At 41.5% G+C, this 14,871-nt stretch overlaps 1 protein-coding gene across 2 annotated transcripts in view; it reads right to left on the minus strand.

Moving 5' to 3' along the window:
* CCNYL1 (cyclin Y like 1) overlaps positions 1-14,871 on the minus strand; it is a 37,034-nt gene that overhangs the window by 12,926 nt on the left and 9,237 nt on the right. For both annotated transcript variants that reach the window (XR_011557312.1, XM_070731966.1), the window contains exons 2-7: positions 13,217-13,291; positions 11,738-11,772; positions 8,554-8,654; positions 7,013-7,048; positions 4,377-4,428; positions 1,074-1,193 (exon numbers count right to left, since the gene is read on the minus strand). Coding sequence is in view for 1 of the 2 variants with exons in the window: in XM_070731966.1 (XP_070588067.1) it covers positions 1,074-1,193; positions 4,377-4,428; positions 7,013-7,048; positions 8,554-8,654; positions 11,738-11,772; positions 13,217-13,291 (419 nt within the window). In the remaining variant the exon portion in view is untranslated. The remainder of the gene's footprint in view (positions 1-1,073; positions 1,194-4,376; positions 4,429-7,012; positions 7,049-8,553; positions 8,655-11,737; positions 11,773-13,216; positions 13,292-14,871) is intronic.

The following is a 14,871-nucleotide window of genomic DNA, read 5'->3' on the forward strand; positions in this document are numbered from 1 at the left end:
AGTGGCAGAAACACTTCTAAATATGTATTTGAGGTTATAAGAATGGTCTTTGTGTAGTTATAACTCTTTTAGAAGAATTCCCATATAAGAGCAGAGACTGCAAATGGATTATGATCCACCAATGCCATAATGAAATAATTTGTCTGTAAGGCCACACAAAGTATGGGTGATTTAGTTGTAAGAGACCATCATACAAAATTTCCCACCTGCAGACTTCCAGAATCTAGAACCAAAGATTACACTAAGAGGTCAGAACTTTTTCAACATCAAAACGACATCTATACTTGAGTCTAAAGCACTAGCATAAAAAACCTGAACTGTTTACCTACTAGTAAGATTTATGAAATGTATTAAATAGATGCCTCCAAAATAAGTTTCCTGCAGCCATGAGTTGTACATGTATTTCACATGCGATGCATTTTTTTTGTTCAATTGTATGTGGTTCTAGAAAAGTCACTTCAGTTTTTGTGGCAAGGTCGTTGTGAAGTGGCTTGCCATTGTTTCCTTCCCAGGGCATTAGTGGCATCTTTAATGTTGAGATATGGTTTAGGCTAGTGATGGCGAACCTATGGCCCAGGTGGCACATGGAGCCATATCTGCTGGCACATGAACTGTTGCCCTAGCTCAGCCCCAACATGCATGTATGTGCCAGGCAGCTAATTTCTGGCTTCCAGAGAGCTTCTGGGAGGATGGGGGAGGGCGTTTTTACCCTCCACCAGCTCCAGGGAAGCCTTTGGAGCCTGGGGAAAGTGAAACATGAGCCTACTGGGCCCATCAGAGGTTGGGAATCAGGCCATTTCCGGCCTCTAGAGGGCCTCTCTGCGGATGGGGGGAGCTGTTTTTGCCCTCCCCAGGCATTGAATTATGGGTGTGAGCACTCGTGCATGCACAATAGTGCACACGCACACTCTTTCGGCACCCGAGGGAAAAAAGTTCCACCATCACTGGTTTAGGCTAATATTATTTTGAGCCCAAAGTTACTAGACAGCATTGGCTCTTTCTATATATTTAATGCTGACAATATAAGACATTTTTAATTAAATGCAAGACAATCATAATTAAGCAAGGCTTACCAGAGTCACTATTGCACATTCAGCTGTCAGCTGGGCTGCACTAAAAAGGGTACGTACAAAGCGATAAATGTGCTTGTGATCAGGATCATGCTTACAGTAGTCTTCTGGAACCTCTTCTCGCTGAAACATAACATAATTTGGAAGTACTTTAAAAACACCATTGAAAATCATTGGACTGAGTACTGGGGAAACATACAGAATTATACTGTTGAGGCTCATACCCATGTCCTGCTTACTTACAGCAGGAAGATACCTTAATATCTCATTTTTAAGGAAAATAGAACACAGAATACAATATAGCACTAGCAATAGCATTTAGTCTCATATACCGCTTCACAGTGCTTTACAGCCCTCTGTAAGTGGTTTACAGAGAATCAGCCTATTGCCCCCAACAATCTCGGTCCTCATTTTACCCACCTTGGAAGGATGGAAGGCTGAGTCAACCTTAAATCTGGTGACATTCAATCTGCCAAACTGCTGGCAGCTGATCAGCAGATGTAGTCTGCAGTACAGCACTCTAACCACTGTACCACTGAGGCTCTCCCAATATAGATGTGCGTGTGTGTGTGTGCGTGCACACACACATCTATGTATATAGATATATTGTACTGTATATAGATATACATAGTATACAGAACAGCTATCCTTGTGATATCATTCCATCTTGCCTTAGCTCACTGTGATAGTAGCCTGAAATTGTCTTTAATTGTTCTGCTACAGTAATACCTCATGATATGAACTTAATTGGTGCAAGGAGGAGGTTCGTAAGACGAAACATTGTTTCCCATAGGAAACAATGTAAAGTCAATTAATCCGTGCAACAACAAAAAAACCCCGCAAAAAACCGCTGCCGCCCGGCTGTCACCTTTTAAAACAGCCGGGGGGGGGGGGCCTTCCCAGTAGCCTCCTGAACCCGAACACCAAACCCGAACTTCCGGGTTCGGCGTTGGGAGGCTGCTGAGAAGCCCCCCGGCTGTTTTAAAAGGTGACAGCCGGGCGGCGGGGCTTCTCAGCGAAAGTTCGGGTTTGGGAGGCTGCTTTGAGGAGGTGGGGAAGCCTCTTGCAGCAGCTGCCACAGCCGCCGGCTTCCCCGCCGCCCGCCCGCCCGCCCAGGATGCTGACCTGCTGCCTCGCGGGGAAGCCGGGCAAGAGCGATCTTCTGCCGGCCATGGGCGAGCGGCGGGGAGTCGCCCATGGCCGGCAGAAGATCGCTCTTGCCCGGCTTCCCCACGAGGCATCAGGTCAGCAAGAGCGATCTTCTGCCGGCCATGGGCGACTCCCCACCGCTCGCATTGGGGTGGGGGGGCTGTCAGGACACCCCCCCACCCCAGCACTTTGCATCCCGCCGGCTAAGAGCAATCGGGCAGCAGCTTCTGCCTGACACGGGCAATGAGCGGGACAGAGAAGCGGGGAGAATCAGGAGGCTCCTTTGGCGGCTGGAGGCTGCTGGGCTTTGTGTTTTTGGCTGGGGGAGGAGGCAGTAGGACCTTCCTAACTCCCTCCCCCCCCAGCCAAAACCCCAAAGCCTGTTTGCTGCCACACGATTTAGCCAGGACAGGAGCGAAGTGACGTGGAGGAATGGGGAGCTGAAACCGGGCGGTTTCAGCTTTCCATCCCTTCACGTCACTTCGCCGCTAAATCGTGTGGCAGCAAACATGCTTTGGGGTTTTGGCTGGGGGGGAAAAGTAGAACCTTCCTAACTCCCTCCCCCCCAGCCAAAACCCCAAAGCCTGTTTGCTGCCACATGATTTAGCCAGGACAGGAGCGAAGTGACGTGGAGGATTGGGGAGCTGAAACCGGGCGGTTTCAGCTTTCCATCCCTTCACGTCACTTCGCCGCTAAATCGTGTGGCAGCAAACATGCTTTGGGGTTTTGGCTGGGGGGGAGAAGTAGGACCTTCCTAACTCCCTCCCCCCCAGCCAAAACCCCAAAGCCTGTTTGCTGCCAGACGATTTAGCCAGGACAGGAGCGAAGTGACATGGAGGATTGGGGAGCTGAAACCGGGCGGTTTCAGCTTTCCATCCCTTCACGTCACTTCGCCGCTAAATAGTGTGGCAGCAAACATGCTTTGGGGTTTTGGCTGGGGAGGGGAAAAGTAGAACCTTCCTAACTCCCTCCCCCCCAGCCAAAACCCCAAAGCATGTTTGCTGCCACATGATTTAGCGGCGAAGTGACGTGAAGGGATGGAAAGCTGAAACCGCCCGGTTTCAGCTCCCCATTCCTCCACGTCACTTCGCTCCTGTCCTGGCTAAATCGTGTGGCAGCAAACAGGCTTTGGGGTTTTGGCTGGGGGGGAGAAATAGGACTTTCCAGCAGCCTCCAAACGCTGAACGCGGAAGTTCGGGTTTGGCGTTCGGCTTTGGGAGGCTGCTGGAAAGCCGCCCGGCTGTTTTAAAAGGTGACTGCCGGGCTGGGGGGCTTCCCAGCAACCTCCTGAACCCCAAACTTTTGCCGAACTTCCGGGTTTGGGGGGTTGCTGGGAAGCCCCCCAGCCCGGCGGTCACCTTTAAAAACAGCCGGGCGGCTTTCCAGCAGCCTCCGAACGCCGAACCCGGAAGTTCGGGTTTGGCGTTCGTAACTCGAAAAAAGTTCGTAAGAAGAGGCAAATTTTTTCTGAACCCCGGGTTCGTATCACGAGTTCTTCGTAAGACGAGGGGTTTGTATCTTGAGGTACCACTGTATTTGAACCTTGTAATCCTTCTACTCCTTGCAGCACGTGCTACATACAATACTTGGATGTTTCTGCTAGAGAAGGTAGACAAAAACTGGGACCTGTTTGCCTAGCTTCTATTGGCCATTTAGGTTTACTGCAGGCCTTCTCGTCTAACTTTGGAGAAGAAATCTACTTCTTTTCCAAGGGGAAAAGAGTCCTGCCGCATCCCAGAGAGCTGTATTCTAATAAAATTTAAGAAGGTTAAGAAAAATGGGTAAGCTGCTTTATTTGCATGTGTGACTTCTTTTGAGACAAGGATTATAGAAAGGCTGCAACTTTCTCAGCACAATTAAAGCTATACTTTTTGCCTTCTGTAAGAAGATATACTGGAATTAAGAATAGAATCAAAGATCCAAGGATGCTACCCAGCAGTATGTTTTAAAATTCAGGAGGTCAAACCTCTAACCTGGATATGTCCAGACTAAAATCTCTTTTTGTAGATCTGAAGACAGAAAAGTAAAAATCCAACTTCATTTTTCTTGCAATCTTGATTTTGTTTATAAATGGAAAAATATTAAAATTTTGGAAATAAAAATTAAAATATTCAAGTAATCAAATGAGTTGATGAATATAAAAACAATCTGATTTACCGTGAGTGGATGTGATTTTTCATCAAAAATATCCAGTGATCTATCTGAATCCCTGCAATAAACAAAGAGGAATGCAATTGGAATTAGTAAAGTATGATCAACCTTTGCCCATAGTCTGTGCCAAGGCACCATGTTTTTCCATCATCCTCACTTTGCTATTAAATATTTAAGACAAATATAATAAAGTTATGCTGTATACTTCCTAGCTTTCAATGTTACTTATTATACTACCAGTTACTTTTGATCAGGTAAGAATTTACATGAGGTCTTAGTTGGAGAATATGATTTAAAAGCCTAGAACAGAGGTCTTCAAACTTGGCAACTTTAGGAGTTGTGGACTTCAACTCTCAGAATGCCAGGTTTGAGGACTCTGGTCTAGAAAAAGCAAACATGGATGTAATTTAAAGGCTAAGGCAACTCAGCCTAGATTGTGTCAGAGTTTGCCACTATAGTCAGCCTTTGCCACTATTTTTTCCATCAGGCTCAATTTCCATTTTGGATGAACTTAAGTAGAGTTTGACACCGAATCAAAACCAAGATGTAAAAGCCACCATAAGGGGCATAAACAGCCAAGCTCAAAATGCTTCTTGTGAAGAAATTTTAAAGCCTTGTTCTTCTCTTATAATTTGTGAAACATATAAGCACTACACTAATCCAAATACTGACAGTGTCACTGATGAGTCACTATGCAGCCTGTATTTAAGGAACCTCCTTCAGCCTATGGGACTATCTGTAACATTCTGCAGTGGAACAATGGCTTAAGCAATATGTAGAATATGCAGCAGAGGTGTCAAACTCACATCATCACGTTGTCGTCACATGATGTTTCTCAACTTTTTCTCTTTCTGTTAAAATGGGGGTGGGCGTGGTTAGTGCATGGTGCAGGTGTGTTTGACACCTGATATACAGCTTTTATCCTCCACTTACAAAGCTGCCATGTATATAGAAGATGCCAGTCTGATATGTTCAGACTAAAATGTCTTCTTAAAAAGGATGAGGGCAACCTTTAGGCAGCATTGTTATGTAATGGCTTCCCTCTCTCGTACAGCCAATTCCCCATTATTTAAGGAGTGAAATTCAGCAAAGGGGAGTGTCAATTAATTTAAAATAGCATCATTTAAATAAACATAAGAAATATTAAATCAAATTTCCCTGCCATACTTTTTCCTCTCTTCCGTAAGCTATGTTACAGTATGTTTTAAGATGAAATACAATAAAACAGTAACATAGCTTATTGTTTTATTGTATTTCATCTTAAAAACTACCGGTAGCCTTTGCATCTCTGACTTACTGCATGTGCAGTTTTGCATACTTTCTTCTGTTTAAAACTGTAAATGTTATTTCTTTAAAGTTTCCTTTGAAAGGTCATGATAAGAATATCAGAACATGAGCAGCAGAAGGACAGTGTTGTCCTTCTCTGTGGCCTTGTCCCATTTCAGGTGATACTCCCAGCTCACTCTCACAATAACAAAGCGGCAAACAAAATTAATGCCTTTGAAATATTGAAGGAAAATCCAGATACTGGATTGATTTAACTATCTTATTTTCAGTAAGCAAATGTGAATCATCTATGGTTTAGTTATAAGATTAATTATAAATACGTATACTTATATATATTATTTGATTAATCCTTTATTTACATAAAGAGCACCTAATTTAAGACATGGCACTGTGTAGAGAATTTAATTTTACTAGTAAGTCCATCATCCTTTCCTTCAATTCTAATTCCTAAGTGAATATTTCCTAAATGGACTGGTCCATACCTCTGGAGCAGTGGTTCTCAACCTAGGGGTCGGGACCCCTTTGGGGGTCGAATGACCTTTTCACAGGGGTCACCTATGACCATGATAAAAGACAAATTTCCCATGGTGTTAGAACTAATGCTTCTATTCTGGCACCTTGGAACATATTTCTACAATCCAACCAATCAGGTGTTTACAATGAGGGTGTCCCTCTGACCTTCCTGCCAATCAGCTTAAAGCTCTGTTGGGAGAATTGACGCTAGACTTATGGTTGGGGGTCACCACAACATGAGGAATTGTATTAAGGGGTCACGGTATTAGAAAGGTTGAGAACCACTATTCTGGAGGTACCAGTTGAAGACATGCATATATTTAATCTTAGCCTTTTGCAGGAATTTGCATTCACTTTTCAAATGCCCAATTCTTATAAGTTGTAATATATTTTAAATTAAATAAATTTATTAATGTTGGATTTTTGTTTTTAAAAATCTATGGTGAGATGATAGCTTACTCAAAAGAGTTTTACATTTTCTTAAAGTACTGTATGTCCTTCTTCCTATGTTTAGGCATTAGTTCATATCAAGGTATTCCACCATGGAAATCCAGTATTGTTTGAAATAATTATTCTTTTAGATCAGTACAAAATATAGACAAAATGCCAAGATACACTATAATACAATAACAAAGTTACTATAAACAATCCTTGCAGTTAAAAATAATTTTTAAAAATGGGGAAAAAAGGTAATGAAAATGTTTCTGGCTTTAGCAAAACAGGACAACATATTACTCATAGTTCTTCATATTTTTAAGAACAAGCAGCAAAATTACAGAGTGTAAAGGAATTACAAACGTGATCATTACATGCAATTTCAAATACATTTTAGAAATGCTCACCTGTTCTTTATGTGATAATATATTGCTAAAGTAACACTGTGAAAAGAAGGGGAAGTCATTTAATTAGAAGCAGAGCTATAAATGTAATTTTGATACATGATGTTAGTTAAATAAAATTTTTATAGCCACATCACGTTTGAAGCTTAAGTTCTTTCCTGTTTCTCATATTCCCCTTTCATTTTAAATTATAAAACATCACTTTAGAACTGAATATTGTACAGGTCCAAGTTTACTAGACATTAATATAAAGTTAAAAAATTATCCTATTCCAAACAAGGGCCACTACAAAACAGTGAACAAGCACGAATCTTGATATATTTATTTCTTTAACTTATATACCATATTCAAAGCACCCAAGAATCTGAACAGCTGTTGTAGATCTTAGAGTGTGACACAATTACATTCAGGAAATGAAAGGATGCCTTGATTGAGTAGCCTCAAAATGATCAGATACAAGGCTCAAAATATCCCAGTGAAGTTATGAATTTAAGATTCACTGAGCAAGGCAATTCTCTAATCTGCAAGATCCAATCTGTGTCAGCCACCAGGATCCAAGGTTTTGTCTTCTGAGTGTATCTTCAGGAAACTTCTCTCTCTAGCAGCCTGAAGTTGGGACTCAGCATGTGTCCAAATGCTCAGAAGACAAAACCTTGGTGGTGCAGTGGTTGGAGTGCAGTACTGCAAGCTGCTTCTGCTGACTGCTGGCTTTACTTCACCAGTTCGAATTTCACCAGGTTCAAGGTTGATTCAGCCTTCCATCCTTCCAAGGTGGGTAAAATGAGGGCTCAGATTGTTGGGGGCAATATGCTTATTCTCTGTAAACCACTTAGAGATGTCTGTAAAGCACTGTAAAGTGATATATAGGTCTAAATGCTATTGCTATTCTGGGACACATATATTCACCCTAATTAATATTTATATATTTTTTAATTTGTCAGAGATAATAGTCAAAGAATACAATTTGGGAAGGGAGTTCATTTCATTCATTTGATTTAGGCACAGCCTAACTCCAATTGACTTTTTAATATGATAGGATTACCTGCAAAGGGCTAAATTGATTTGCATGGATTTTTCTGCTAGGTTGATAACAGTCAATGAATAGTATAAGGCACTCATAAACTAAACTTAAACTAGGTTGAACTTGTGTTAAGCTGGAACCCAACAGAATTGTAAGTTTGGGTTAGGGTTAGGATATGTACGGAATTTCAGCCAAGAATGTATTGTTCTAAGTCAAATATCTTAAGGTTACAAATCAACAATGATACTTATCTTTGAAGATGAGCAAAAGTACAAACAGGAACAATAGGATTAGAAATCAGTATCAGATAAACAATGAATAACAGGCAGAAAATATGAGCTGTAGCCTCACTTCCCAAATTTAGAGGACTTTGGAATCAAATTGATAGTTAGCATATAGATGTTGCTCTACTAATACTGAGAATTGGGGGGGGGGCACTAACTCTAGATTTGGTATGAATTTTTTATTTATTTATTGGTTCAACTGAACTGAATTCAAGAACCCCACATAAAGTGATACATACCATTTTATTGTGCTCCTAAGATTAGGTTGGCTGACTGTGCTGTCATCTATAAATATAGTTGAACACGAACTATACTTTTTTGTAAGCTGCCCCGGGGAAACCTATGTGGAAAGAAAAAAAATGTATACATTAAAATGTTTGAAAACTGTGATTTCTGGGTTTAATCAGTATCAGAGTCTTCGGAGAGGGGCAGCATACAAGTCTAATAAATTATGATGATGATGATGCATAGTTATAGTTAAAAACTTAAAACATAGCCTGGCCTAGAGATATCCACAACAGCAACAATAAGCTGTAACAGGAGCCTACCAAAGTATTAACCCCAGGCCTGGGAACAGAGTCAAGTTTTAAGGGATTTCTGAAGCCCAAGGAGAACAGAGACCATCCATAACTTGTGAGGTGGGGGGGGGGGGGGGTTGTTGGTGGGATGCTGTTTTAGGGTAGGCACATCTATTGTGGCAGAATTACTAGGCAGATAGAAATTAATGGGGATAGGTAGTTCTTCATATAAGCATATGCTATACTGCGAAGACATCTAAGAGCATCAATTTCTACTTAATTATGTATTAATATTCAAGCCAAAGTGGATAATCTATCACTGAATGTATATTAGAATCACATACACAATGTTATTAAATAAATGAAAAGATATTAAGAGGGACATTTCAATAGCTGGCCTGAGAATCAATAAACTAGCAAATAGAAATCAGCATCTTTAATATTTTCAGCAATGGCCAGTCATCGTATAAACACCAATGGACACGATTATTTTTCTATTCTTGGTACCTGTTTTTCTTTTAAGGATTATCTGGCAAAGATAAAGAAGAGACAGAAGACTTTCCAAGTAATAGAACACAGGGCAGAAATTTATTTGATTACTAAAAAACATCACCACTTACTGAAATATCCAAAACAAAACTCAATGAGGTTTCAGAAAGAAACCACATTGGGGTGAATCACTCTTCCTGTCCCAACTCAGATTAAGATCCATTTGTTGCTATTTTTAAAAGGTTAAAACTTGATGTTACTATGTAATTAACATTTACTACATCTTTACATCAAAGCAAGAGAAAACAAATGCAGTTAATGAAGCAAAAATAGGTCAAAAGTTGATATTCAAATCTAGGAAAGTAATGTCAGTATTTAAAGGTTATAGTAAACTATGAGGATGAGGAGTCAAAGTCTCATCTGTAATAAGTGTTCTGCCTGACCGGCCGGTTGAGCAGCAAGGAGAGACAAAAGCACACAGAGACTGGAGGTTTCCAAAACCCAAAATATATTGCTTTACAAATTGGCTGAGAGCCGCAATGATGGCAGAAGAATGTCTGTTTATAACCAAAAGGTCAGGGTTATCTGCCAAGCCAATAATGAATGTCTCAAACCCCACAAGGTTTGTAAAGAATGTCTCCAAACTGGGCTGCAGCAAAGGTACTTACTCTATTGTTCAAGAGCTACAGTCTTTCAAAACACAAGGGTCCAAAACCTGGGTTGTTTTCCAAGGATGCAAGATGTTGGTTTAGACTCTGGATCTGTTTCGTTGTCTCTGTTAAACCACAAACGATGACGCCTGCAAAGAGCTCTCCCACAAACCTCCCCTCTTAAGCCTGGTGCAGGATTCCCTAATTACTCCCAGCTGTGATTAAGATCTTCTGCATCTGTGCAGCTGCTCCTGTCATCCCATAATCCTGCGCACATGGACATTGAGAATGGGGTCATTAATCACCCGCTCTTCATCCGACCCAGACGAGGCTCTAACTAGGGGTTCCACAGGCATTGCCAAGGCCTCCGCCTCTACTTCTCCAGCACCTTCAGCTTCCATCTTTCCTTCCCCCTCACTGTCTGAGCCCTCCAAGAACCACACAGGTCTCCGATGCTCCGATGGACCCGGTTCATCCGGTTCAAAATCTGGTACCAGAGGAGCTGGCAGTGAGCCAACCCCAACACTAAATACTAAAATACTAAATAGTAATATACTAACAAACTAACCCTTTTACATTTAAAATGTAAAATTACATTTTACATTAACAGAAAAGATTGATTCTCCAAATCCCTGGTTTTCAACAACAAAAATCATACTCCTCCTAGTGACAAACTCTGGTTTACCTGTTCAGAGTAAGATCCAACTAATCCAAAATTCTTTGTTGGATTTCTTAACAATTCAGAGGCCTCAGGCGAGCTATTTGATATACCATTAACACACTGCCTATCTATGTTTGAGAACTCTAGCTGTTCTATTCTGATCTGGCAGCAGATTATCTCTGAAACAAATTGAAAGCAGAAGTACTGTACAGAAATGTTACTTTATCAGTTTTAGTAGACGGCACTCATACATAGAAGGCCCAGGCAAGTGATACAATGCCACTAATTCCATAAATTATACAGATGTCTTTATTACCATTAAAGAAGATATGAATGAATCACAGCCTTTTTTCAGAGGGGGTGTTGCCTTTAAGTCAGTCTTTCCTCATGGTGACTGATTCAGTTGTTTTTAGCAATACTTTTCGGAAATGCTTTGCAACTGTGCTCTTTCTAGGACTCAAGAGTGTGACTACATTTATTAAAACTGAAACACCAATTAGGTAAAAATAATATGCAGCAGCCCATTGTTCTTAACTGGGTTTATTCTGCTCGTGTGTGTGTGTAAAATATATACTCCTAATTATTCAAATCAAACATGCACAACTTATGCTGCAGAAACCCATTGCTAGAAGGCTTAGATATAAGCTTGTGGGTCTTTTCTAAAAGCTATTGTCAAGTTTTGCAGCATTTGTTCTACTTTCTACTCCCTTCTTTTTGCAAAGAATATTGTACCATCATCCAACACCCACCCATTGCCCTATGTTACTCTTCCTCCTGCTGTGAAAAAAAAAAATCTATGGGTTTTTTCCATAGCAATTAATAGGAATAAGAGAAGGAGTGGCAATGGGACTATTCTACCTCTATGTAGCATTAAAATTGTGAGGAGACACACTCTTCTCACTTGATTGCATCTTCAAAGGTATCTTATAACTATCACAAAAGTAAAGGAGAGAGACAAATTCTGGGCTGAAGTCTGGTTGTATAACTTGAAACCTCTTCTACTCCATTCACCAGATTTTTTTTTGAAAAAAACATTCTATAGAGAAACAAGAACCATGAACTATTCTTTTTATTTACTCCATTCACAGCTACCGTATGTACTTACGTGGTTGATGTGATTGCTCTTTCTCTTCTCCCTCACTGAAAAAGGAGAAATAAGTTTAGTCCATCAATATATTGTTTTTTAAATTCTACTTTAAAATTTATCATCGGTTTGAAGTTTTCCCTTTCTACACTTTCAATTTTGACAATATTTTGGGATTATCTGAAAATAATTTAGGATCATAAAAACATAGTGAGATAACTTGTTGGATTTTTTAAAACCTATTTTACCTAGATAAAAAAAACACATTTTATGGAATAAATACCACTTAGTTCCACAGAAGCAACTCCTTTTTTTGCTTGTTTCTTAGATCAGGGGAAATAGAAATAATTCATCCTGTGAATTAGAGAATTTCCTGATTCAACAATTTATTTTACAATAGTAATATAGGTATAAAGAAAGCCAATAAATAAATAAATAAATAATAAACGGAATTTTCTATAAAAAGACTCAATGTTGTAAAAGTTATGAATTCTGGTTTAGAAAGGTAGAAACATGATGTTACATGAGTATCGAAGCTGAATGTTAATATAAAATTATCTCAGTAAATGTTAAAATGTTAATTTGACATATAATTCAAGCTAGACCAGTGCTTCTCAATTATTTTCTGTTATGCCCACCCAGGAAGAAGTAAATACTTCACCTGCCCCCCCAACTCCCCCGCCCCAGACAATTGTTTGCAATATTCATATTTTCGCTGAAAAAAACGCAAGCGATTGGGGTGTAATGCCTTAATCTATTTGGCTACATGCTGTCCGCTGCCAACATTTTTAGACACAGTAAATATCCGGTCTTTCCTCGTCCCCCACCATAGTCACAGTGAAGCCAAGCGCTACATATGCTTCATCGTATTTCCTTATCTTAGCTGTTTGTCTCATTATCTCCGTCTCTCTCCTCCTTTCTTTTCATCCTGTTAAATATTTTCCATGGTGTCTCTTAAGGGTTTGTTATCTGCACTTCACATCTCCTGCTTTGTGCTATTGTTCAATGCAAAAAAACCCTACTCCCTGTGGCAAAAAAAAAGCATGTTGTCCGGGGTCACACGTCTCCGCCTGGCATTGCTCTGCACCCCCCTAGAGGGGCCCACCCCACTATTTGAGAAGCACTGAGCTAGACTAAAAAAATTTCCCACTAGGAGGAAATAAGCTGACAGAAGTTACGTCTTCTAGAGGCAGTGAATCATACTGCTAGGAATACTGCAAATGGTAGAAAGTCACTTCAATCACTGGTCATAAGATAACCATCTTCCACTCTCAAATATGGCACCCAGCCTTTCTTAGTTAATAGTTATTCTACTGAATGAGGAGTACTGAGAATGAATTAAGAGGATTAAAAAGAAACAGTCTCAGACAAATAGCTATGAGAAATGCAGTGAAGAGCAAGCAAAAATGTAGAAGCAAACAGTGCTCTGACAGAAATGGAATTAAACACCCACTCCCTCTCCTCCCATCCTCTTTTTTAAGGGAGCGTAAATTAGCTTACCATCTGTTTGGGATTTGCTCAAGAAAATTGTGCTTGCTCTAGGATGGTCAGATGGGTTTGACTCCAATGCTAAATCTGAAATAAATATGAAGTAAGGCAGCTATTCAGAAATTATTCCTTTTTTGGAAAAATAAATCACTTAAATCTCAAATCTCGCTTAAGAAGCATTACATTTTAAATCTGTTTCTAGATGACCTCAGGATGTATTTCTTAATAAACAGACTCCTAGTATTTATACATTGATCTCACATGCTCAGAGAATTTGAACTGTAACTCGGATTCATAGCAATAGATCTAAACAGTATAGATATTAGAATTAAAAGTAAACAGCATGGATAAGCTAATAGAATAAACTATACTTTCCAGAGAGTCTCCAATAGCCTGACATTTTAAATTTTCCATTCTGAGAGAAAACAGTCAAGGGTTAAGTGCACTATCCCTTTTACTTAAATGAATGGTGTTTCCAAAAATTCAAAAAGCCTTTAAATCTATCAAAGCTACAGTAATAGGAAAATTCTTAATGAAAAACCACAAAATGAATATGCTATCAGACTTAACGTCATTGCCATGATCCCACTTTTAGTGGTTTTCTAAATCAATTATGGTTGGGCAAGACAGAGGAAGAGAAGCCACTGAAAGGAGGTTTCATTTTAGTAATAGGCCTGCGGCTCCTGTAAGCAGCAATGTTGGTTTCATGGTAGGCAAGGCAAAGCAAAGCTGATTGTGTTGATTCACAGCAATCCAGAGATTTCAATTAACATTCAGGAAGAGCTATCCCTCCTAAATCCAAGCCACACCTCATGAGTTCATCACTCAATTACTACAAGGCAGACATTAGCAGAGCAAGAATCCCAAATGATTCCAGTTATGGGATTGCTAAACACTTCAGCAGTAGGCAACTCATTACTGCCAACTAAGGGCTCAAGCATCCACGAGATGGTGGAGGGGCAAGCGGTAGTATGGTCCGAATGCCTCAGACCCAACTGAGCAAGTGGCTGCTTTGATATAATAATACAGTGGTCCCTCGATCATCGCGAGGGTTCCGTTCCAGGACCCCAAGCGATGATCGATTTTTCGCGAAGTAGCGGTGCGGAAGTAAAAACACCATCTGCGCATGCGCAGATGGTGTTTTTACTTCCACCGCCGCCCGCCCTTCGCCCGCCCACCCCGTTGCTCGCGCCTGGGGTTTCCCCGCGCGCGTGCCGCCCGCCCGCCCACGCTGTTGCTGGGGCCGCTTCCCAGCTGGGGAGCGGAGCTGGGGTTTCCCCAAGCGCGCGCGCGTTGCTGGGGCCGCTTCCCAGCTGGGGAGCGGAGCTGGGGTGTCCCCAAGCGCGCGCGCACCGCCCGCCCGCCCACGCTGTTGCCGCTTCCCAGCTGGGGAGCGGAGCTGGGGTTTCCCCAAGCGCGCGCGCATTGCTGGGGCCGCTTCCCAGCTGGGGAGCGGAGCTGGGGTGTCCCCAAGCGCGCGCGCATCGCCCGCCCGCCCACGCTGTTGCTGGGGCCGCTTCCCAGCTGGGGAGCGGAGCTGGGGTGTCCCTGCGCGTGCCGCCCGCCTGCCCACGCTGTTGCTCGCGCTGCCGCTGGGGTCTTACCGGGGCAAGAGGGGGAAGACCCAGGGAAGCCGCCCAGCTTCCCAGCTGGGGAACTCCACCATC

Source organism: Erythrolamprus reginae, chromosome 1 (assembly GCF_031021105.1).
Source record: "Erythrolamprus reginae isolate rEryReg1 chromosome 1, rEryReg1.hap1, whole genome shotgun sequence".
Classification (NCBI taxonomy): domain Eukaryota; kingdom Metazoa; phylum Chordata; class Lepidosauria; order Squamata; family Dipsadidae; genus Erythrolamprus; species Erythrolamprus reginae.